Below are 26,334 nucleotides of genomic sequence, written 5' to 3' on the forward strand. Positions count from 1 at the left end.
GGAATATTAAAAAAAAATTTCAAAACATGCTGCAGGTATTGCATCTCAGGCCCCATCCACCACAGCTAACCCTGGGTGCTACAGTGAGATGTCTCTTCAGGGAACTGGGAGTTTTAGTGAATTCTACTCCAGCAGAGTTTGGGGTTATAATCCAACCTTGCTAGTTACTAGATGGGTGTTTAAAGATATCCCAGGTACTTATTGCAGTTAAAACTAAAAGGAGCAGTACAAAACAGCATTATCTGAGCTTTACAAATGAACCAACAAAAAGCTAGAGATACTATTCAGTGTCAGAGCATTGACCTAGCATGAGTGAGGCCCTGAATTCAAATCCTCAACATTACCAATAGAATACAAGTGATAAATTAAAATAAAGATATACTGAATAACATTTTTAACCTATAAAAACTTTGAACTAGAACTTTACCCCTGTAGCACCAGCAAAGACAAGGTCAATTCTCCTTCTGCCTTTATTCAGGGGTCTCTGAATAACATGAAGATCAAAGACCACAAACTCTCCAAAAAATGATTACTCAGTTGGGGGATGGGATAGAAATCCACAACAGAGTCCATGTGCTATCCTCTCACCCAATAGTGCCTTCCTAAACTCTCTCCCTGTGTAGAAGCCTACACTACATGTAAGAAGTCGTGTCCTTAACAGTTATCCATCCTGGTGAAACCATGTATAAAACAACTCAAAAGCCAAGTAATATAATTCACTCATATACACAGAAAATTTAGTATATTTTATTGAGAATTTGAATAATCACAATAAAATCCATGCTAGGTGTTTTAGTTTGCTTTTTATTATTGTAATAACAAGAACACCTTGGAAAAGAAATGGTTTATTTCATCTTTCAGCTCACAGTCCATCACGAGGGGGAGTTAGGGTGGTCACTAAAGGCAGGAAATGATACAGAGACCATGAAGGAATGCTGCTTACTAGCTTGATCCCCATGTCTTGCTTGGCCTACTTTTCCAGGACGACCTGCCCAGGGCTGGCACGGTCCATAAGCCTGTGCCCTCCCACATCAGCCATTAATCAAGAAAATGCCCACAGACTTGCCAACAGCTCAGTCTAATGGAAGCCATTCTTTAACTGAAGTTCCCTTTTCCCAGATTACTCAATCTGTGTCAAGATGACAAAAAAACTAACCAGTACACCATTTCATTAAAAAAAAGAGAATACGGCCGGGCAGTGGTGGCACACGCCTTTAATCCCCGCACTTGGGAGGCAGAGCCAGGTGGATCTTTGTGAGTTCGAGGCTAGCCTGGGCTACCAGGAAAGGCGCAAAGCTACACAGAGAAACCCTGTCTCAAAAAACCAAACAACAACAACAAATAACAAAAAAAGAGAGAGAGAATACAAAATTCTTCAAAAAGCATGGCTCAAACATGTGTCTTTATGTGTAATTATATATTTAGTACATTGGTGTTTATGTACACACAGATTATATACAGAGATAAAAATATAGAAGGATAAATACTAGAAACAAAAACAAATGTTAACATAGTAACAATTTGCTGCTGCACACTGCTTTAGTTTATATTTGTGTATGTTGCCTTCATTTTCCAAACCTTCTAATATTAGTCTTGATTAGTTTTGTAATTTTTAAAAATCTTTAATAGTACTCTAGAAAATAAAGTTAATGGAAGAACATTTACATTGATGAGAATGAAACTTTCTTATAAATCTAAGACAGAATTGAGGGTATTGGAAAGTATCCGTACTCACAGCCTTCAGGAAGCTGAGTTCAGCTTGGGCTGCATATAGAGTTGGAGAACAGGTATGTAGAAGACCCAGTCTCAAATAAAAATAAGAACTGACATGCAATTCTTTAACCACTTCAAATATGTCAGGAAATCACAGAAACAGGTTTAATTGGGTTAATTCTATTTGAGTGAGATTTTCTCTAATTGGATGGGGTTGGAGTTTGCTTATCTGCCACAGTATTTTATGCTTAAATTATCTTAGAAGGAGAATTAAGTTTTAGGAGTGATTGTGTTGACACGCAGGTGAGTGGAGATGGAGGAAGGGAAGGGAAGGGGGGACCTTGGTGATAACTGTGGGACATTTGAACAAGTAAAAACTCTTCTAGTCCATTAAGAGACTGCAATCTACCAGCAACAAGTGTGCTAGACAGTGTCCTACATCCAAGGGCCTGCCCATTCTGTTGACTAGGGCATGAACGGTGTAACTCAGTGTCGCTCTGAAGTCACAAAAAGTTACAAAACCAATGAAAGCATAGGCCATGGAGAACTGGGTGACCAAGAACCCAATGTCTTGGAAGAAATGACAGTTTTCATAGATCAGATGGCATGGGACTTGACAGTAGCAGAGGCAAGAAGGGAGAAGTCCCCTAAGCACAAGCGACAACAAGACTTGGCAGGGGAAGACAGCTCACCATATTTCTGAAATGGGAAGTGCCAGGTGGGCAGTGGCAGAAGATAAAGTGGAGGAGCAGGCTGGGAGCAGATGGTGAGGATGAAGAGAGTAAGACTGGATCCTGGAGGCAGGGAGTGAAGAGACATGAAGAACTTTGAATAAAGACAGACATTAGTAGGTGATAATTTAGAAAAGAATAATTCTTGGGCACCAGGAGGAGTTTTTATTGGAGGCAGGATGAGGCCATGAGTCTAAGTGAAATAATAAGAGCCCAAAGCAGACTGAATGGTGGCAGGAGACAGAGTGCTGATGCTTGGTCACTAGAAGCAGGGTGCTGGAGCTTTGTGTCTGGAAACGGTGGGGGAGTTGAATAGCAACCGTCTTCTGTGAGGACATGAGTTGCTCAGAGTCCCTGTGTGACATCCCTGGAGGAGTGATCGGATGACAGCTATGACATAGACAAGGTGTCTTCAGGATGTTCAGCCTCCCAAGATTTGTTAGGTGTATACATGGGGGATCAGAGAACATGCAGAAGGAAGTGGGCTTGGCAACTGCGGGCTGTCCTTTAGGAGAAGCCTCCTGCTGACCCTGAATACTGAGAGCCATCTGTTCCTTTACAGTCAGGATGGTTGCATAGAAAATCTAGATCAGTCTTCTCTATGATCATGACAGTGTTTCCTTGGTGCCCTTGCTGATGCAAAAGAGCTGAGTGAGTTGGAAATGCCCAAAATGAGGATTTAAAAAACATCCAATTAAGAAAAAAACAAGCTAGCCAGGTGGTGGTGGCAAACACCTTTAATCCCAGCACACAGAAGGAAGAGGCAGGTGGATCTCTGTGAGTCTGTGAGTTTGAGGCTAGCCGGGTGTACAAAGTGAGTTCCTGGACAGGCTCCAAAGCTACACAGAGAAACTCTGTCTCAAAAATAAAAAAGAAAGAAAGGAAGGAAGGAAGGAAGGAAGGAAGGAAGGAAGGAAGGAAGGAAGGAAGGAAGGAAGAAGAAACAAAAAAGAAAAAAAGCTGCATTTATTAAGAATATTTTTGATGAAATCCTCTTGTGGGTATTCCATAAGAATCACTACACTCTATCATTCAAGGCCTTTGAAGATCTGAACTGCATATAAAACATGGCAAACTGACATAAACCAATACCCTAGACTAAAGTTAATAAACATGAACAAATGCATATGTAGTCTAAGCAATGGTAAGCTTGGCATGATAGACATGGAGGCAAAAATAAAACATGGAGAAATAATAATAATCCTGTCAAAGTATTAAGAAAAGATTCTTCAAGAACTAAAAAGTTCAGCTGTTTGTAGAATGTTGGGTTTTGGTTTTATGGGCATAGTAGAACTAAAAAGGAAAAAAAGAAAAAGAAAACCTGGGAATGACTTGAAAGGAGAAGTGAGATAATTTAGTACAAATAATATGTGGGGTGAAGACCTCACAGATAAGGGTGGAAACACTGCAAACAGGACAACTTTGGGATATTACTGCTGACGTAGCATCTCTATCACACTGGTAATTGTTCTAATGAACTATACAAATGACGGGTGCCAGTAAAACCATCCCACATGGCACCATATTAAACAGAAGTAATTTTTGAATTATATCACAGTATTTGATTATACATTCTCTGCAGGCTTCATTTGAGCTTGTTATTTCTATTGTTGTTTGAGTTTTTCGGTATAATGATGATGTGCTTCAGCATGCATATTTTAGGAATTAAAATACATTTCTATTTCAGATCAGGGAACCAGACAGCTTGAACAGAAGAACCCTTGAATACCAGGAAAATTGTTTTCATTTCTTTTATCCTTAGTGAAAAATAAATAAATAAAAAGACACTGGACGTGGTGACTCACACTTGTAATCCAAGTATTCAGGAGGCAGATGTAGGAGAATTGCCCAGAGTTCAAGGCCAGCCTGGGTTACAGAGGGGGTTTCAGATGGGCTTGGGCTGTGGATTGAAGCCTTGTCTCAAAATCAACAACAGCTTATTTTGTGTTGCCCTTCATTGCCTTCCAGAAGTTGAAAGTAAGTCCCTGTTGCTGAAGAAACCACTATTATTTTGTACATAAAACCTGGAGGGCCCAAGATGGGCCTGACATGAAAGCCTCTACCCTGAGGACTACCTTTCATAATACTGGAAAGTACCGTAAAAGCTTCCAATGCAAGCAAACAAACAGTAATCTCACCCAGCGGCACCATCTGTGAAACATAACTAGCAAGGCATGAGAATCCCCAGGGTGTAATAGTGGCAGTTACATCTTGGAGGTAACCAACAGCCCTCTAATTGTACTTAAGGACCACTCAACAGGAAGGAAACCATGCCTGGTATTGGAAAGTTGGCCTAGAGGAAAACTTGCTACTGCCACCTTATTAAACCAACATTTCCTAATCCTTATGCTTACAGATAAGTATAGCTCTTACTCCTCATTCTCTCTGCAGCAGTTGGGGACTATCACAAAACCCCACAACTGTTCAAAATGCAGAGAACATGATCATGGGGTGCCCAGACTATAACATAAGTCTTGCACCTAAGGCTCAGAGGACATTTCTGGGAAGGGTTTAGAAAGATTGTAAGTAACAGACTAGGACATCTGGGCCTGGCTTGAACACTTGAAACCTCAAAGCCCACCCCCAGTAACATACTTCCTCCAACAAAGCTACACCTACTCCACCAAGGCCACACCTTCTAAAAGTGCCACTCCCCAGTGACCAAATATTCAAATCTATGAGTCTATGGGAGTCATTTCTATTCAAACCATCACAGTGAGTTAAAATTATATGCATGTATGAAATCTTCAAATAGTAAAACATGATAAAAATACAAACCCCCATGATGGTTATACTTTGTGGAATGGGGAACTTGGTAGAAGACAGCACAATCTTCCATTTTAGAGCCTGAAGCTTTTCTCATTATAACTACCTGTTTCATAGGTCAAGAAGGACTGGAAGGGTTCAAAGACTCCAAATACAGGGAAATGAAGGAAATTTTCAGAGAAGGAAATATTAATTACTCTTATTTAATCATCATATATATGTATGGAGATATCACCCTGTGACTCATATAAATACACCATTATTACCTGTCAATAAAATTTTTCAAAAATCACTTAATCGTTTGGAAATCAATAGAGACCAGGACAATTCCTGAACCTATGTACTCAAGTGCAGTTTAAGAACATACTCTAAGATAGTCCTAATAATTAGGACTAATCAATGATGTTCAATGATGGGAAAACAATCTGGGAGGTGGAAAGAAAAGAACTTCTAGATCCAGATCAAATTCTACCTAGAAGGAGAAGGATGTTCAGGAAAAAAGGGTTTTTTTTTTTTGCAGGTAACAAGGAAAATGTGGTGGTCAGCAGGGACTGTGAATCAAAGCCAGAATGAAACACGTTTGCTACAGCTCTGAGTTCTGTGTGCTTGTAACCCCACAACCTGAACTACTCACAGACACCGTGGTCTAGAATAATGAATTCTGCACAGATGCCCAAGGGGCTGAGTTTTCACCATTGCCCTAACATTTACTGCTTATGTGACTCTACAAGTCTCTCTTCCTCTGAGCTTTGCTGTCTCAGTCCTAAAACAGGATCAATAATATGCAGGTGTTGCTATGAATACTAACTAGACAATAAAATAAACTTATAAATGTAAATATCACTTTCTTGTAATTAACACACACAAAAAAATCACATAGCTAGATTAAGGTAGCCAAACAAATGCATGCCCAGTCCCAAACTCTCTACAACATCTCAATGAACTTCTATACAGACAGAATGATAACAACATAGGTTTTTTTTCAGGTTATTATGGAATATTTTTCTTTCTTTTCTTTTTTCTTTTTTTCTTCTTATGTTGGTATCAGCTTAGTGTTCAGTTTTGTGAAGCTTCTGAAATTCTAAGGTAGATAGGAAGTTGATGAAGGAGAGGTAAAGTGCTACTAAGCTGAACCTGAGGCATGATTAAAATTCTGATCCCACTTATCCTCAGGGGCCAAGTCCTATGTCATATAAACTCCCAGCCAACTCAGAGGTGGAAAGGTATATGCTCGATTTGGAATCAGAAAGGACTCAAGACTCTAAACAACTAGTATAATTTATACTGCATATGAGATATTGTGTTCTCTCATCTCAGTCTGTAAATCTTGTAAACATTTAAACTAACTTGTTCTGGATAGCTGGAGGTTAATCTCTATATATCAAGGACTCATTCCTCTCCTTGCCATCATGTCCCAGTAAATTCACCTGTAACAGTCCCAAAGGGTATGACAGAAAGGCAAGTAGGAAAAACACAGATGCCCTGTCTATGTCTCTTAGTTACCGTGGTGGCGGGTGAAATTAGGAAAATAATAAGACCAGAAATTGTGCCCAAGGGAATGCATTCTCAACTCTCAGCCCCAAGATTCACCAGTAGAGAATCCTCTGGAGTCTGAAACACCGTGTGGACTAAGGTTTGTTTTATAATTCATCTGGAGACAACCTGTGTCGTCTGTTCTGGTGAGGTCTAGGGACATGTCAACTTCCCAGAGAAGTCACTTCCCTCAGTGACTTGTTGAAATGAAAACACAGCATAACAGTAGACAAGAGGAAGAAAGATTCTCCATCTTCTGCCATGTCTTACCACTATACAAAGGAACGACATCTGAGATGCCAGGATGAGACTTACTCCGTGGAAATTGGTTGTGTCCATCCCTATCATTAGCTGACAAGTTTGTCAGCTACACTACCACTGTCAATTCCTCTCCTAAGGACCACGGTTCATTGCTGTATTAAAGGCCTGGAAAGGGCAACCAAGGAGGTATTTATATTGATTTGTCAACTAGGTAAGATTTAGAATTGCCTTGCAGAGGAGCTTCCAGGGATGCCTGTGAGGAATTATCTAGATTAGGTTCACCTCTGGCCTGTCAGGTATTTTCTTGACTGAATTGGTTTAAGTAGGAAGACTTATGCTACATGTACACAGCAGCATTTCATGGACTGTGTCTAGGACAGTGAGCTACACTGTAGGATTCATCTATCTCTGCTTGCTGACTATGGGTGCGATGTGGTCAGCTTCTTCAAGCTTCTGTGGCCATGATGGATAGCACCCTAGCCACTGCTGCTGTCTCCCCCGACTATGGCATTGTTGCAAGGTACACACGAAGCAGACATCTTGAGAAGGCTGATTTTTAAACTTCAAAATGGCCTCTCTCACACTTATCTGATAGAGCAAGATTAATTTTCCAAATCAAAGGAAAAATAAAAGAGTCTGGTCTACACATCAGAAATTAATTTTAGCATTTGAAAATGCAGAGCTTCTCCTGTATGCTGGAATCCCCATGTTCGCCACTGTAAACATAAAGCCTCAGATAGGCTCTTCTGGGGATTTCTGTCCCTCTCCCTGATATGTTCCTGGATAATCACTCGGCTGTTCCTTAAGCAGTAATCTGAGTTGTACAGAAGCCAAGAAAATCTCAGGTCCTATGTTTGCTAATTGGACACAATAATCCATGCTCAAGGGCAGCAGGCAAACGGGTTTTATCTTGTCAGACTTGACTTTTCTTTTTGTTTGTTTGTTTGCTCATTGGTTAGCCACGCCCACTGTCTTTTTTCCAAGTCTTCTACACCTTAATGCTACTTCTTTGGCCAATAGCATCCCAATGCTGTAAAGGTATAGAAATGATTCGCTCTAATTTATCTGCATGTGCCAAAGCTTTCTCTGGGAGATAAGGGCTTGATATTGGACATGGCTTTATGTATATTGGAAACTTGATCACTTTAGAATAAATAAAAGCTAATGTTAGAATTAGTGCACAAGGAACAAGTCAGAGACAATATATAAATAGGTTCCTGACACATGATCATCCCACTTAAATTATAATTGATAGCTTTCAAGTTCAATTACTGGGAGAAACAGGTGGGTCAGTGATACTACTGTAGGATCAACTCATTCAAATTTAATAACCTTACTAAACTTTATAGGCTGAAATGATTGCCTGTGTTTGGTGTTGGTAGTGGATATTTGGATTATTGGTTGGGGAAAAAGAGAAGAAATTACATTGAATATACACATTCTTTCTGAAGACATACAGTTTCTTCAAGATAGAAAGGATGACCAGAAAAACTGAGCACAAACCAGCAACTACCTGGATTCTTTAGAAGTTGGTATTAAGTCAAAGGGTTCCCGTGTGAAGAGTATTTACATTTTTCCCATGAGAAGGCAGGGGTGGCAACAAGCAGGGGTGACTTCTGTAGCTTGTGACAACTTTTTATTTTTAGCAAGTACTGCTAGACTTGATCTATTTTCTTCCCATTTGGGAGAGATGTTTGTCAACAAGCATGAGGGTTACAATGGCTTAGACTGGAGTCTGTGGAAGCCCTATCTTGTGGCCCAGAGTCTATTGAGTCCTTCTGTCCCAATTAACTGCTGCAGGGATTCCATCAAAAAGAAACAAAGTCTCTTACTCATCAATGTACAGTGCTTCAGAGAACAATAGTAAGGGGGGGGGAATAAAATGGGGTAGAGGTACTGATGAGAAATGGGAAGAGTGTGTGTGTGTATGTGTGTGTGTGTGTGTGTGTGTGTGTGTGTGTGTGTTTAAGAAAAAACATCTAGGAGAGCTAATTAATGAGGTGATATTACTATGTCCTTGGAATATTATAAGCTCATAGCAACCAGGCAAGCACATGAAGGAATTATTGGAATGCATTATGAAAACATCTGATCAAAGAAGAGGGTAGGCCAAGTTTCCCATCCTCAGTCATGTATGGACACGTTATCTGTGGCCACTTTGGCGTCCTGGAGTGGTTGTCCTTCAGGAAATACATGTTCCACAACATACCTGACTAACTGATAAAGCAATTTGCTGACTAGCAGTTTATTTAGAGAGAGAGAAAAAAATGCATACCTTTAAGAAGCAAGTACACTTGTCTTCAGAGAACATCAAGAAAGCAAATATCCCCATGGGAATAGGAAGGGAGGGCCGGAAAGGGGACAGATCCTGCCTGGCCTTTTTAGGTCACTTTGAAGACTTTGACCCTTATTTACAGTGAGATTAAAAAAAAAAAAAAGTCCTGGGGTTATTTAAAACAGGTGTGACAAAATTGGTCTTACATTCTAGACGGATCTCTCTTTTCAGAATAGATGATAGGGGATAGTTGATGTAAGCTACAAAATTACACATGCAAAATGATTTGGCTTAGACTGAGCAATAAAGGGGATGAATGGTGGTGAGAATCTTTTAAGTTCTGGATATGGAGTAAAAGAAGAACTGGCAACACTTGCCAGGGGACTCTACAGAGGTTGTGTGTGTGTGTGTGTGTGTGTGTGTGTGTGTGTGTGTGTGTGTGCAAGCTATGAATGGGAGTAGGGGAGCAGGTCCTCAAAGCTGACTGGTATGAGTCTAAATATGAAAGGGCCAGACACAAAGAAAGACTGTGTGAGGTATAAAGTACTGTTTGCAGTTGGAAATGACGGATTTAGTTGGAACATTAAGTTGAAATGTCTTCTGAAGACTAAATGGAGATATGAAAGGGGCTTCGTAAATCAACTCGGAAGCTCAGGGAAGAGGTTTGAACAGGCATGCAAATGTGGGAGTCATACAGTTAGGCAATCTGTAAGTCACAAGAGCAGAAAAAAAAAATCATCCACAGCTTGGCTATGGACATTAGAAAATGATGTCAATGCTCACCACTTAATCTTAGTACAAGTCACTGGTTTTTGAGTGAGGAACTTTCTTCTACTCTGACTCCATTTTCATAATGCTTTGCTTAGGTAGATATTTGTGCCTTCAGTTTTCTTACAAAGAAACAGAAATGTAGCTGTTACATGACTTGTCTGATTCTATTTAACTAGGCTTCTGGTATCTTTACTTCAGTGACCTCATCCCTCTCTTTTGTTACATGACTTAAGGAATATAAACACAAACACAGAATTTAGCTAGGTGAACATCAGCTGGGGACATCTAAATGGTACACATTGGCACTAATATTGCCACAGGTAGGTACCTCCCTTTTTATTTCAATTCCAATGAGAAGTCCTTTCTCAGGAAACCGTTGGACTTAGGAATTATGATAACGTTTTCACAAGCTTCCTCTTCAGTTTCCTGAATTTAACAAGCATTCTCAGCATGAACAAGCAGAACCATTTTAGCTGAAGAGCAGAAAAAGCAGTCAGTTCAAGGCTCACATGCATCGACAGCAAGCAAAGCATTTTAGCCAAACTATGCGTTACTTTGGATGTTCAGTACTGTGCTGGGACCTTGAAAAAATACTACTTTAAATTAGAGGAAGCAATCTTCATGACTTAGAACAAAATGTGAATCATTTGAAACCACAGGAGGTCAGAGACCATTACATATCAATAGATGTGACCCACAGTGGCACTAAATACTTTACAATATTCTGTTTACCTTCACAAATACATTGGCCCTGAGCAAAAGCTTTTGGCTTGACATCCAGTCTCAAATTACTGTTTTCTTCATGGACTTCTCAACAGTGCAGCTGGACTTAACCACTGCAAAAATAATGGGGAACAAAGAAAAGTCAGGAAGCCTTCTTCCTTCTCCCACCCCCTTTTTATACCTCCTATAGACTGGGGATAAATGGTGCATGGGAGCTCAAAAGAGGCTTAGTACCTAATGCTGAAAGCTAAATATGAACCATCCTATATGAAAGTTTGAACACTTTCACATATTGCAATAAAAAAGCCACACCATGAGGCAAAAATCCTCATCACAGTTATGAGGAAACAAAATAAAACCATGCTTGTGGCTTATTAAAAAGATTAAGTCTTGATGAAATGTACGGGCTATGCTGGGCTGAACAAAAGGGAGATTAGTTGATTTGGGATGAACAATCCAGACCTGAGTGATTCTGGTATCCTTCCTCTTCCGATCTACCTGTTTCCTATCTTAGGGTGCTATCCTTAAGGAAACTCATTCTATGTGGATGGGGGGATCTCGTCAAGATGTGTACATATATAATGGGGGTGGGGGGAGAGTGTTTCCATGGAGACTGTGAAATAACAAATAACAATAATCCTCAAAAAATATAAATGGTTTGCTTGGGGTTGGGTTTTGCTCTCTCCTTTAAGGATTTCGCCTCCTTATCGATTTAGCGCTATCTTATAGGATGCTCCAAACCAGTTTTATTATCTTATCATGACTGTAAAACTCACAATATTCAGTGAAGTACCTGCCACATAATCTTCACACAGCAGCCGCTTGTGGAATAAAGCACAAAGCTTCAGCCTATTGGCTGTAAACATAAACATGAAGACTCAGATCCCAGGTCTTCCTTTTGGAAATTGTACAAGTATTTGACTACCTGTATCTCCTTCACTTTGGGGACTTTCATCATTTGTGTTCTTAAAATCATAGTTCTTTTCTTTCTGGATGATTTATGGAAGAAGAACAAATTGAACTAAACTACTCACAGATAAACAATCATGTTCCTTGTCCCTCTTTTTTTTTTTTTTTTTTTTTTTTTTGGTTTTTTGAGACAGGGTTTCTCTGTGTAGCTTTTGCGCCTTTCCTGGAACTTACTTGGTAGCCCAGGCTGGCCTCGAACTCACAGAGATCAGCCTGGCTCTGCCTCCTGAGTGCTGGGATTGAAGGCATGTGCCACCTTGTTCCTCTTTTGTAAAGACTATCTTTCGTTTGGGTTTCCAGGCTGTTCACCCATTAGTGCCTTAATTTCCTGAGGATATTAACTAATGGAGTCAATGATGCTACCTACATAAGACGGGACCTAGAGCCAAAAAGGCAGGGCCAGCAAGATGGCTCAGCAAGATGTAGCACTGGCTGATCAACCTGGCCACTTGAGTCTAAAGCCCGGGACTACTACTGGTTTTCCTGTGACCTCCAAACATCAGACATGGAAAGTGCTTCCCATGTCCCACTATGCCCCCTGCCACCCCCAACACACACAGTAAATAATGTATTATGTAGATGGACTTTCTCTTCTTCTGCCAGCCCCAAATAACAACACAGAGACTTCTTATGAATTATAAAAGCTTGGCCAGCAGCTTAGGCTTGTCCCACTAAATTGTCTTAGAATTTAAATTAGCCCATTTATATTAATCTATATTTTAACTCTCTTCCATCTTGCACCTCCTGTTTGCTCTCCATCTCCTCTGGTGTCTCTCCCATGCCTCAATTCATCTCCTCTTTGCTGTGGGATTATACTTTTGTACACTCATTTAATAAAACACTGATTGGCCAGTAGCCAGGAAGTATAGACTGGGCAAGCAGACAAGGAGAATTCTGGGATGAGGAAGAGTTGAGTCAGGAGTCATCATCCAGACACAGAGGAAGCAAGATGACAAGGCAGAACTGAGAAAAACAGGCCACAGGACTGTGGGGCTTTGTGTACTAGAGGAGAAAACTTGTGACTATCTCTCTCTCTCTCTCTCTCTCTCTCTCTCTCTCTCTCTCTCTGCTGGGAAGTCCTGCCTAACCTCTTCCTGCCTAGCTATTGTCTTCCTGCCTAGCTATTGGCCATTCAGCTGTTTATTAAACGAATCAGAAGGCACCTTGGCAAAGACACATCTTTACAGTGTACAAAAAAATTATTTAACAACAATATTAAAAAATTCAAAGAGCAGAGAAGTCTAGGGGTTGGAATGAAGGGACATTTATAAACAGTGAGCAAGTTGTTCAACAAAAGCTTGGCTCTCTGACAAAGAACATTGGAAAAACTACCATGAATGCAATGGGAAGATTAATAAATATATGGTGTAAAGAGAATTCTTGGGATTTTTTTCCTCCTATGCCAAGTGTTTAATCTTACTTCAAAGATAACTTTGAAATTACAAGGAATATCTAAACTGTTCTCCAAGATGTTGAGAAATAGTTTTTTGTTTGTTTTTGGTGTGTGTGTGTGTGTGTGTGTGTGTGTGTGTGTGTGTGTGTGTTATAGTGCTGGGAATAAAAAGGTCCAGTTTCATCATGGGTATAGTCAGTATTTTTGACTGACTATAACTATATAACTATACCTGGTTTTTACCTGGCATACAGTTAATATTCATTTTAATGATGTTTGATTTTATTAGCATGCTAGCAGATTACTTAAGATTTTGCACTAAAACTTGCATGCCCCACCCCCCAACTTACTTTGTGTCACTTGTCACAGAACCAGGAACAGTGTGGTAGCCACTGAGGGCAGGACTAAGAATAAGAAAATTGGAAAATATAATAATACAGTGGAATTAACATGGGCATTAAACCAGAAATGTACCCTGGAGTGGAAGATGATGGAACTAGAGGTAGAGAAATAAGTATTCCAATTGCAAGCCTGTAGGTCCACTGTGGTTGGGCAAAGCAAGGGGTGTTTACTAAAAACACATCAAGGAGTCCATCCTGAAATCAGGACTCCATGCTAGATCCTATGAACTCCGGCCTAAGGATAGGAGCGAAGATTCTTTTCCATCCTTTGTATTACACCCCTGAGAAATAGCATTACATCCTCTACATGTTTTCATTCTTAATACTAGTCTCTCCATCTTTGATGGGTTCTGGGTGAGAGGAGTGTTCCTACTGTCCTTCCGTTAAGGTTTTTTTCTTGCTTTCTTTGTTTGTTTGTTTGTTTTTTATTTCCTTGAATTGTCTTAAGAGTTAACCAGAAAGAAATGTGACTTGGCATCTAAAAGCAGACAGGCAGGTGACTAAGACTTGTGACCCTAGTCTGTATAGAGTCCCAGAGCCTAAGTGGGAGGCAGGTCACTTCCGTTTCAGTTGATGCTACCTGCTAGAGGGCCCTGTCAGCCATTCCCAGGGGGAAAGGTGGTCAGTTTTCTGTTAGTGACCTGGTACTTAGTGCCCTGTTTGCTAGATAAAGAACATATTTTGTGCGGTAATTAAATTGAGGTGGGGCAAGCTGTGAGGGAGATGGAGACCTTGGTAATGACGTCTGATTCACATTTAATATACTTGATTGAGCCTAAGAGGTTATTTTTTTTTTTTAAGAGTACCCAAGTTGGTGTTCAATGATTCAATTAGTAATAGTTTTTGTTTGCAAGTCTGACTTTTTCAAGAAAGCCTCAGGTATGCAGTATATCAGTAGATGATGCACTTTGGGTCCTTCCTGGACAGATCAAAGGCATGACAGCCTCTCATCCTTCCTTGCTCAAGGCTGAGCAGCTGAGGCATGTGTGAGGCACGTGAATGGTTGAGAGGCAGAGTAGAGGCCCGTGAGAGTCGTCTGAGAGGCCTGTGAACTGGGAGAGGCCCATGAGGGCTGCAGGTGGGATATAAAAGAGACTGGTTAGAGGTCTGTGAAGAGGCACACAGGAGGGGCATGGGAGGTTGTGAGAGATCCCTGAAAGATGGGGTGCTTGAGTGATACATGGGAGAGTCAGGTTAGAGGCCTGTAAGGGGCACCTGAGAGGCAAGAGAGAAGGTAAGAGATCCATGACAGGTGGGGGTATTTGGATGATACCTGTGAGCCCCAGGCCTGTGAGCATGTGGGGGGCACATGAGAGGCACAGGAGCATCGGTGGCCACGTGAGAGGACTCTCAAGGCCATGAAGGGATCGAGGACTTGTGAGGGATTGCAGAGGCCACATGAGGAGCACAGGGCTCCAGCATATCCGACATCAGTGGGAGAGGCCACAATGCCCAGATGTGACTGGAAATCTAATCATGAGATATCTTCCTTTTCCTGTGGGTTTTGTCCCAAGCAACAACATCATTGTCAAGCAGCATCTCTTTGTTTTGGGTACATGAGGTAAGAAGTTCAGTGTGGACAGGAAGGGTGGGGCCATGGGAAAAATATGAATTAAACATCTGTTCAGACCTTACTCTGCTACCACAAAATATTTACAGGGAGCTAATTGCATAAAATACACTGTTGTTAGCCTTTCAACCCACAAATCTAATTTTCACAAGTGATTTATAAGCAAAGGTGATAAAAATTTAGCAAAATGCTCAAAATACAACATTTAAATCCCCAAATAAGGTACTCTAATTAAAAATAGTGAGTGACCTGTTTCCTTATCAAAAACAATTCCTTTTGTAGAAATAGCATTTGCAATACTTGAAGGAATTTGACAAGATTTTTCCTTCACGCCTTAGGTAAATGCCACATAGCTTACATACACTTGGTTCTGCTAGTCTCCGTTTTTACTTCTGGAATGTTCTCTTCACTTGACCTTACTGGAAAATTTTTGCTTATAGTTTAGTGATATCTTACAAAACAAAACAAAAACAAACAAACAAACAAAAACCCCCACAGCAAAAAACCCCACAACTTAAAAACCATAGAAGTGGCAAAGCTCGTGTGTGGTTTTATTTAGTCTGACTTAATGTCTGTCTGATCTGCTTTTCTGGAAAAGTTAAAGCTGGACAAAGGTCACAATGTAGTAGATCCTGCTTGTTGCTCTCAGGCAAAGCTTGTTTATTTAGCTGATCATGCTTGTGGAGTCCATGCAGGTATAAATGGTGACTGGAAATTACCTACCCATGAGTCATGACTGTGGAGATGGAGAAGTACAGTATCAACCTTTGCAGTGCTCGGGCTGAAATTTGAGGTGGGTGTCTGGCTCTTTTTCTTTCTTTCTCCCCTGCCATCAGCAAATCCTCTTGGTACTACTATTAAAATGCAATTCAGAATATGACTGACAGTTTGCATTGCTACCGCTTTTAACCCCTCTGGCCCCAATTACCAAGGATTATTGTAATAGCCTCTGAACTATAGGGAGAATTGACAGTAGAATGTAAAACCGGCCAGGGGAAGATGGCTACATAGCTCTCCATTCCTTTATTCAGGGAGGTAGGCGGAGTCTAAATTTCTGTTAAAATACTTGGTTGTAAAAGAGGAAATCCACTTAGCTAACTTACACAAAAGGGGAAGAAATGTATAGTAAGTAGTTGTATAAGGAAGACAGCTGGGAAGTGAGTGGCATGTTGGGAATGGTGATGTTGTTTTCTGCCTGTCTGGAGTCAATGGTGCAATGGTTTCTCCTCCTCAGACTCATGTGGCATGTCATTCAAAGTTTCAGCATATGTGAAGCAAAGTAAACCACCCAGCCTCACCTCTATATGACTCCAAAGTTCAGCCCACCTGGGAGCATCATAATTTAATTCCAAATTCCCAGAATTTTTATTTCTGGGCTTTGGTTGGTTTCAGATTCCCACCTCTGATTCTGAGAGCTGGGAACAGTATTCCCTGACTAAAAACAGTCACTCCTGCTCCTTGTCTTAACAAGATCTAGAAAACACTTTCCAAAAAAAGGAGTCTGAATTAATTAACATCTATGCTGCAACTGGCAAATAATTTAAATGCAATACTCTGTTAAAACACACTGTGAATCAGTTACTGTCACACTTATAACCCTTTGGGACTTCATACACTGAAGTTAAGTCAATAACAATGAATGTTAGTAAGTGATGCAGATGTCACTCACTTTCCAGAAAGTCTGCCAATAAACAAGCAAGCAAACAAACAAACAAAATAAGTACATATATAGCCTTCATTCAGCTGCCTCTGTACATAGTCTCCATTAATCTGGTGAATATTAAATCTGATAATAAAGATTGGCAGGTTCAGAAATGTATACCCTTCTGGATTTTAGCATTCCATGTTTCATAATGTAACGGACTGTCTTTCCTGTGTGTGTTTAGATTTCTTTTTGCTTTGTATCAAGCTTGTCAGTATTGCTATATGTCACCCAGATTTAGCTAAATGCAATCTACTTATTGGTAAGTTGGCAGTGGTCTGCAATACATACATAATACCTGGTCCCAGTTCATTCTTCAATAAGTAGGTAAGAAAAATTTCCATTTGAGAAAGAAACCATCATTTGCCCAAAGGCATAGAGCTATTGAACTGCTTGAAGTCAACATATTGATTCATTCATCAGGATGAAACACAAACTTTGCTGAGAAATTACTACACGTAAAATTAGATCCTTTCTGCTAAAAATTAAACCAAACTATAAATTACTAAATGTAGCAGAATATTATTTTAAGGTGCATTACTTCTGCTTATATTGCATTTGTTTAACTCTGTGAACCTGTGTTACTGTGCCTACCTAAAACACCTGATGGTCTAATAAAGAATTGACTAATAGCAAGGATAGGCGGGGATGTCAGGCAGAGAGGATAAATAGAAGAAGAACTCTGGGAAGAGAAATGGGAGAGCTAGCAGCCAGAGAAGGAACAGGACTCCAGGGGCCAGCCACCCAGCTACACAGTGAGGCACAGAGTAAGAATAAGATTTACAGAAGTTAGAGAATGGAAAAAGCCCATTGGCAAAAGGTAGTCACAATAAGTGAAGGAAAGCTGGCTAGAAACTAAGCCACACTAAGGCTGGACATTCATAATTAAGAATAAGCCTCCATGAGTGATTTATTTGGGATCTGGGTGGCAGGCCCCCCCCAAAAAGAGTAAAAAGCAACCACCAACAACAACTAAAGTCTTATTCTAGGCTAAATTTTCATACTTTCATAAATTTTACACTTTTTATTAAAATTTTCAATTTTAATTTTTAACACAGCAATCAGTTGAAATTGATTTATAAGAAGTAGCAGTAGGAGCTGGCAAGATGGTATGGTGACTGAAGGTGCATGCCATCAAGTCACAACCAAGGTCAACTCCATCCCCAGACCCACAAAATGGAAGAGTGAACCAACCCTAAATACACACACACACACACACACACACACACACACACACACACACACACACGGAAAATAAACATAATATAAAAAAGAAAGAAAAGGAGTCTGAGGACACATCATTTATCTTTCTTAGTATAATACTAACCATTTAAATGCCTCAATATTTCTTACTGAATGGATTTCTGGATATGTGCCACTGTCCTGTAATATCAAAAAAGAGATCTACATTCATCTTCAATTCCAGGACTCTTCTGGATTGGTGTTTTGGGAATGGCAGAATGAATTCAGAATCTGATGATATTGCTAAGAAATGAAAGCAATAACTGTATAGCAAAAACAGGGGCCCGACCTAAGCTGGTGACCTCATCTTCTCATCTCAAAGACCCACATGGACCAAGAACTTAACATTCTTGGAGAGCAACAGAGAGCTAAGCAATGTAGCCCTAACATTTTTGTTCTACCCCACCCCCATTTCTGTGATTGATCTCATTTCTACACAAGAAGCAACTCACATGATGAATTTGTTTCTAAGGCAAATAAACAAATTTGCCCAAGTTTGTAGAGATGACCAGGGGCTGGATTGGAATTCCTGCCAGGCATATGGAAGCCAGAAATCTTTCGCCACATCGCAAGGCCTCTGGACAGAAAATTGTGGTCTCCCTTGAGTTTTGTAATTCAGTGATGATTTTTCTCAACAGTTGTATTCTAAACCTAGGTGGGAAAGCATATCATAAAATTTAGGGGTGTGATTTACCTGTTCTCTAAATAGCTCTGTAGGATCATTTGGCCTTTTAAGAAAACTGTTGAGGTAGTTCAATTTTTTGAAAGCCTCCCTTGCGCCACGCTTGGGAAGTTCTTCTCCCTTCATTCCCTGCATCACTCACTGCCTGCTCACTCAGCATAAGATGGCTATCCCCATTTCCAGGTCTTCCCTGATTAATTCAACATCCCCCTCAGCCCTCCTCCACTGAACTCAGACGATTTTGATTTTACATTTGGTTATGTGAGGTCGTCCCCTTGACACAGCAACAAATTTGTTGAAGAGAAGTATTGCGATTTTTTTTAAGCCCTTTGAGCCCAATATAATGTGTCAAACTGGACAAAACGTGTTTCAGAAAACAACATCAACTCCCCACCCCCACCACAAACAAAACAGAACAAAACAAAAACCAAAAGCGTAGAGCCACTCAGAACTAGTTTGGGAAAGTCTTCAAATTTGTTTTATTCCGTCCCCATCCTTTTGATGAATTAACTTCCTATTTCAACAAGTATGAAACTATAAAGCAAAGTTTTAGAAGTTCCAAGTGGAAGGCATCTTCTTGGACCACAGAACTCTAGAGAACTACACTTCCCGAAATGCCTTGAGCCCCAAACCTAATTGGTTTGCTGACTATTCTTGAAGGCAGGTTCTATCTGCTCATAGGCCAATGCGGTGAGGAGACTGTCCTGAACGGGAGAAAGTAGCCAATCACAAGGCAAAGGGAGGTGCTTCTGATTTTGGTGCGGAACTAACAAACCCTGGCAGCATTTGTGTTGTTTTTTGTTTTTGTTTTTTTTCCTGGTCGGGGCGGGGTCTTAGTAAGCCCAAGATTGGCCTTTCGCTGAGACCCTTGACTATACAGAAGGTCTTCCTGCGTTTCTCCCCTTCTGATTATCCACTCCCACCACCTCTGCTTGTGGAAAGCACTGGCCAGAAGGATTCCCCTCTCCGCCCCCAGCACCAATTTCTCTCCATCGCTGCAAACTTGAACGACTCCTCTTGTCTCTTAGCACTCGGAGAGACACGCAGGAACATTGGTGGGCAGATCTGAGCAAAAATTTCACCTCCCTCTCCTGTCTGATGATCAGAGAGAGGCTCCAGGGGGTTGTTGGTTGGCTAATTAAACTGGCCGGTAGACAGGACTTCGTAACCAGGAGTGCTGGCCGCCACCCACTCTGCCTGCCCAACAGATTCGGGGTGGTGGGTGACCAAGGTCGGGGCGATGGAATTCTTCCCCTTAGGGGCACCGATCCCAGTCTAGCCACCACCTGCTCCCCTCATTTTACCTCCAGCAACACCTTCGTGAAGGAGGCTGGGCTTCTCCCTTTGGGTGTCTCCTAGCTGTCATCTTGCCACTGACAAAATCGTTGCCTGGACGCCCCGTGGCGAGCCCAGATTACAAAGCCACCTGAAAGCACACAGCGGGAGCTTGAGTGACAGGGCTGGAGGTGCGGGCCTGGGAGCCCGCGGGTCCGCCAGCTGCTGCCCCGGCCCTCGGCGGCGGCGGCGGCGGAGGATGATTTAAGCCGAGGGCCGGGGGCGGGGGGTGGCGGCGCGCATGCGCACCGGGCAGCCCGCTCCGCGGAGGCCCAGCTGCCGCCACCGCCGCGGCCGGCGCTGGAACCGCGGCTCGCCGCCTGCTCGGCCGGGCGTTGGGGACCGGGGACCGAGGCTTCCGGGAGGTGACAGCGAGCGGCCGGGCGGCCGGGGAGAGAGCGGCAGGCGGGCTCGGGGACCGGCTCCGGATACCCGGGCCATGCGGGCCGGGCGGCTGCGCTGAGCGGGAGGCCGAGCCCGGGACGCGCCGAGGGACTGCGGGGCCGCGGGGCCATGGATGCGGCGGCAGCGGCGCGGGACGGCGGGAGCCCGGCCGCCACCAGGTGAGGAGGCGGCGTCGGGCGCCACTGCAGCCGCGGCGGCCTCGGAGGAAGAGGGCTCGCCGCCGCCGCCGCCGCCGCCGCGCGCCCGTCGTCGCAGCCCTTCCTGTTGGGATTATCTCCTGCTCTCCGCTCCTTCGCACTCCGCGATCGAAGCCGCCGCTTGGCTTCAGCTGCTCGGACTCCTTCCCACCCGGTGCCTCCGCTCGCGGGGCCTCGAGGAGACAGGACCCCCTTGGGCAGCGAGACCATGAGGAAATTCAACATCAGGAAGGTGCTGGACGGCCTGACCGCAGGCTCGTCCTCGGCCTCGCAACAGCAGCAACAGCAGCAGCACCCGCCGGGGAACCGGGAACCCGAGATCCAGGAGACGCTCCAGTCCGAACACTTCCAACTGTGCAAGGTGAAGGAAGGGAGAGCGCGCAGCCCCCGCCGGAGCTGTCTTGGGAAGATTGGGGTCGTTTGAGGGGGCCGCTGGGCAGTACCTGGGAGCGCGAGGGCAGAGCGCGCCAATAGAGCTCAGAGCTCCAGGAAGGCGCCCCCCACCCTTGACAGACGTGCCTTGCCGGGGGATTTTGGACAGATCCCCTACTTCTTTTAGTCGATGTCTTTCCCTTTTCATAAAAAGCCATCATTTCAAGGCATCCCAGGCACACTCCCTTGTTTTTAATTCCCATCCAGACACGGGTAACAATGGTCTGGGAATACTTTTATATTCGCGCATATTTTATTATCTTCCACTGACGTCGAGATTTTCCAGCAGTGTGTGATGAATGTCGCTTGTGGGCAAGGCAAACCTGTTCAACCAGATCTTTTTGCGCATCACTTTTTAGAATGCGGGCGAGCGGCTCACCACCTGAAGTAGCTTGTTCGGTTAAAAAGTTAGCGCAGAGATTTTCGGCTGTGAATGGCACGGTGATTGCCACAAGGTCCTGTAATTCAGAAAGAATGATGCAGCGGATTAATTCCCAGATGCTCAATGAGAAAAGCACACGAGCCTCCGTATCCAGACGTGCCTGCCTCATAGATAGCCTTTCGGTCCTTCCTGTGTCGGGGGCTTACAAGCCTGTGTACAATTTTTGTTCTTATGCCCTAAAATTATTCCAGACTTAATAGAAAATTGCAAGATTATTTTTGCACCCATTTCCATTCTTAGAATTGCAGATGTTGATATTGAGGTTGATGATTCTTTGACTAAACCCTTCAAATTAGTTTCGTGACAACTTTTCCTTAGAAATCCCTCCCTTTAGCATTCAAATAAAGCTACGATTTGGGTGATTTCTCCTCAAATGCAACACGAATCACCTTTTTGCAAGGATTTTACAGAATTTTGAACCACTACAAACTTGAGTAACGTGTCGTCAAACAGAATAGTATCTGCTATTCATAGGATATTGCCCTCTGTGGAGTTAACAGTACTGTAGAAAAGCAGGAGTTTAAGTAGATTTGTGCTTCTGGCTCTTCGATCCTTAGGATAGACTCCACCCTCCAACCCCTAGCTCCCCCTTAAAGTGATAAGTCCCTGTGTGTGCTTTGTGTCAAGTGTCCTTGGTTCCCAGTCTAATGCCCCTGTGGGCTGTTCTGTTTTCGGATTTTGCCTGCTGCCTTGGTTCCTGTGATGTCACTGTCCATCCCCAGACTGTTCGCCATGGATTCCCCTATCAGCCCTCAGCCCTGGCCTTTGATCCCGTCCAGAAGATCCTGGCAGTAGGAACTCAGACTGGTGCTTTAAGACTGTATCCTTTCTTGAATTTGAAAAATGAAAAAAAGAAAAAAGAAATGTTTTTGTTTGCTTGCTTTATCATCCCCAGCCTTCTGTACTGCTCATTAATCCTGTATTTCCTCTTCGGGTCTGTATTATAAGAAATCATGTGGTGCTGGCTTTCCCTTTTTATATCTATGTTTAAGTGGTATGCTGCTTTAAGGATGGCTCTGGGCTCTCAGCAGTTCCTAAACGAATCAAAACATCAGTCTAAAGTTTCTTGTAGTATCTGCTTTTTTTTTTTTTCAATGACTCCAAGATCCTGAGGGGAATACAACTACAAGTGTGTGTATTAGGGGATTAACGCCCAGTGCGGACAGGTAAAGTTCAAAGACCAGAGTAGCCTGAGTCCAGTGCACTGGCAGCTGCTTGTTACATGCTGTCTCTAGTGGGTGTTGAACTTAAATGTCCAGCTGTCGCATGAATTAGAAGCCGGATTTGAATTTGATTGGTTTTCCACATGTCCACCCAGATAAAAGCACGAAGCTGTGACACTTTATCACAGTAGTCTTCGATACATAAGAAGGACTGGGATTTCTAGAGATTTCAGGGCCTTGTTTTGGAAAATACATAGACATAAATGTACTGTAGTGACAGACTTTTGCCTTTGTTGTCGATGTGTTATGTGCTACGAAGTACATTAGCATGTAGAGAACTCATGTTTTGTTTTGTTTCTCCTGATTATATGTGAATGGTATAGCTTCGGCATTGGCAGCTGTCAGATATCTTCGCAAGAGTTTTTTCAAGAACACCTTTTTGGTCTGAAGACTTTCCCACTTCCTCTTTTATGCTATTTAACTTCAAATAAAATGTGTGATTGCTCTCATTCTGACATTTAAATATACCTGGCTAGCCCATTCTTGAGATGCTATGCTGGTAATAAACCAGCCAGCCACCGGTGATCTCACTGGACGTTATTACTGATGAGAGAAAAGGGGGGTGACGTGGGAGAGGCTGGACTTACTCTATTTGCATGTCAGGTTTTGCAGCATTTGATTTCAACGTGAGCCAGGAATTTCACTTCTGATCTTTTCAAACATTTCAAAGGTGTCCTTTTTGCCATCAGAATATGCCTCACGTTTAACCCTGAGGATGCTATCTTGCAAGCATGACAGGCTTTCAGGGTAGTGCATAGCTTAGGCCTGTCTCTAAATGGTAAAGCCTCAAGTTGGTGGTTTCTGCAGTGTGCACACACTGTTCTTGGCCAGATGGCTAAACTGTTGAGACTAGAATATCCTTTGACTTCAAGTGCTTAGATGTTTTTATTTTTACAAAGACATTCTATTTCAGTCTTGCAACGATAGGAATCGTTCATTTTCTCAATGTTCAGCAAAATTCAGTTTCTGGACCACAGGGCATTGTTCTAGAAGGACTGGTTGGAACTGAAATATTTTTCCCTCCAGCAAAGGAATTCTGTTATGTGACCGAGTTGTGTATGTGTGTGTGGGGGGGTGGTGGTGGTGGTGGTGGTGAATTTAATCAGTTACTTTTAGATTATTTTTATTTCCTTTTGAAGAAATTTTTTTTCTTCCTGTTTTCTCTGGCCTCAACAGTTTTATTATATAACTTTTTAACAGCCTTTAGATATTATATGTGCCATCAGCAAGACTGACTTTGTAAAGCAGTTGCAGTTATTTGTCTCACAAATACCTTAAACTCCAATTTACATAATTAGCAAGTGGACCCAACAGAACAATTAACATGCCGGGCCTGTGGCCTCTAGTTCAAAGGATCAGGTGTCCAAAATGATCATACCCATGAGCATTTGGGCTTATATATCCCCTCATAGTTAAATATTAGGGAGTGAAAGTGATCCTGGTATTACAGTGACACTGTCCTTTTCTTCTAGAACTCCTTGCTGTATTGAGAATGAAATCCTGAGAGCTGTTTACCGGATCCCTTCTGCTTTTCCCTTTTAGAGCTTTGCTCCCACACTCTAGATTGGCCAACTGGCTTGCCTAGCACCCCCCCCCCCAACCTCCAGTCATTCCTTCTGTGAGGGGAAAGTATGAGATGAGCCTAGAGCTTTGTTTATTGTGGTTCTGATGTATAGAAAACGACTTAGTTCTTTATATATTTTGGAGATCAGCCCTCTGTCAGATGTGGGGTTGGTGAAGATCTTTTCCCATTCTGTAGGCTGTCGTTCGGTCTTATTGACTGTGTCCATCGCCCTACAAAAGCTTCTTCGTTTCAGGAGGTCCCATTTATTAATTGTCGCTCTCAGTGTCTGTGCTACTGGTGTTATAGTTAGGAAGTGGTCTCCTGTGCCAATGCGTTCCAGACTACTTCCTACTTTCTCTTCTGTCAAGTTCAGTGGTTTGACATGTATATTAGGTTTTTTGCTCTGTTAATTTTTTTGAAACTGGAAAGATATCTAAGTGCATGCGTTCTAATTTTAGAACTCCGTATTGGTTTAACTTGCATGTTTGTTACAGGCCTGCCTGTTATCATGTTTGTTCTGGTTTCCTCTTCTAACTGGTCTCTCCCAGGCCTTCTGTACGCTGTCATTTTAGACTTTTATTGTCTAGAATATATTTTCCCAAAAAGGTATTTTAGGGAAGAAGACTACTTCTAAATCAAATATCCTTTGATTAATTATACAGCAAAAAAAAAAAATGTATTTTCTTAAGTGGGATTGGGTTTTGGGGATTCCAAATACAAGCATAGCTTGTTTGCTAATGGGGTACATGCATGGTTGGCAGCGTAGCCTGAGTTGACTGGCTTACATGGAGTTGAAAGCAAAACACATCTAAAAGGAGGCTGATTGAGCAAACCATAGCTGATATCTAATGGTTACATCTAAGGGTAGTGAAAATTGAATCCTTAATGAATAGCTAGCCAATATTGAGGCAAAATAGCTAATCTATTTATTGCATTAATTTTCAGCACATGATGGATGATACCATGTTGTTTCGTTAACCTTCTTGGTCTCGAAAGAGGACTTGCGGTTGCCATGTGTTCACTGATAAGAAACAGGAAAACACAATCCTATGCAGCAGGTCATATAATAGTGATATAATTTGTCTTCCATTATGTGCCACAGGGAAAGAAATAACATTTGATTTTTATGAGTAATCTAGATATCAAGTTTGGAAAGGGAGGCCATACTAAAGAGTGGAGGCATTTTAACCCATAGTGCGGTTGTCTTTTCTAGACTCTGGGTCACAAGTGTAATTGCTTCATCTTAAGTTATCATGACCTTGATCATATTTTAACATAAAGTTTTATCTATGAACAGTGGGGGGATTAAAATTAGGGCATTTTATTGTTATGATTGAAAGGACTAAGGAAAAACGGAACTTCAGATTTACTGAATGTGCAATAAGAGAGGAAACTCAGATAATCTTCTTTATTATACTCATGACTTGTGCACAGTTCAAGGTACTGGACAATCTGTTTTGATGAGGTAAAGTCTTGCATACAGGGTTACAGAATGGTATCTGTATTTGGAAGCCCATTTAAGAAGACTTTAAAAAGCCTTAAACAAATATCAGATTGTAAACTGTGTGGCCTGAGCTCCAGTTTTTGCCTGTTTTCTTTTTTTAAGCATTTTTAAATGATTTATTTATTTTTATTTTTTTTTGTTTATTGGTGTTTTGCCTGCATGTATGTCTGTGTCAGAGTGTCAGATCCCTTGGAACTGGAATTGTGAGCTGCCACGTGGGAGCTGGGAATTGAACCTCGGTCCTCAGCCAGTACTCTCAACAGCTGAGCCATCTCTCCAACCCCATTCTTGTCTGTTTTCCAACAAGGAATTCATCTTTCTCTTTAAAAGTAAGGTGCTGTGTTGGATGAGTTGTTCAAAGGCCATTCTGTGGTTTCAGATTCCTGTGTATCTAGGCGAGTAATTCAAAAGAAATGAATATATGGCCCTCCTAAAGGCTTCAGGTTCTAATCAAAGGGCAGGAACTAGTTAAACCTTGCAGCTAGAAACCTGTATAGCGA

The 26,334-nt window shown here is 42.0% G+C and overlaps 1 protein-coding gene across 1 annotated transcript in view; it reads left to right on the plus strand.

Moving 5' to 3' along the window:
• Positions 1-20,815: 20,815 nt before the first annotated feature.
• Stxbp5 (syntaxin binding protein 5) overlaps positions 20,816-26,334 on the plus strand; it is a 133,540-nt gene continuing 128,021 nt past the window's right edge. The window contains 2 exon segments of the mRNA XM_036169293.1: positions 20,816-21,030; positions 22,266-22,363. Coding sequence (XP_036025186.1) covers positions 20,878-21,030; positions 22,266-22,363 — 251 coding nt within the window. The 5' untranslated portion in view covers positions 20,816-20,877.

The sequence above is a fragment of the Onychomys torridus genome, chromosome 19 (genome assembly GCF_903995425.1).
Source record: "Onychomys torridus chromosome 19, mOncTor1.1, whole genome shotgun sequence".
NCBI classification, from domain to species: Eukaryota; Metazoa; Chordata; class Mammalia; order Rodentia; family Cricetidae; genus Onychomys; species Onychomys torridus.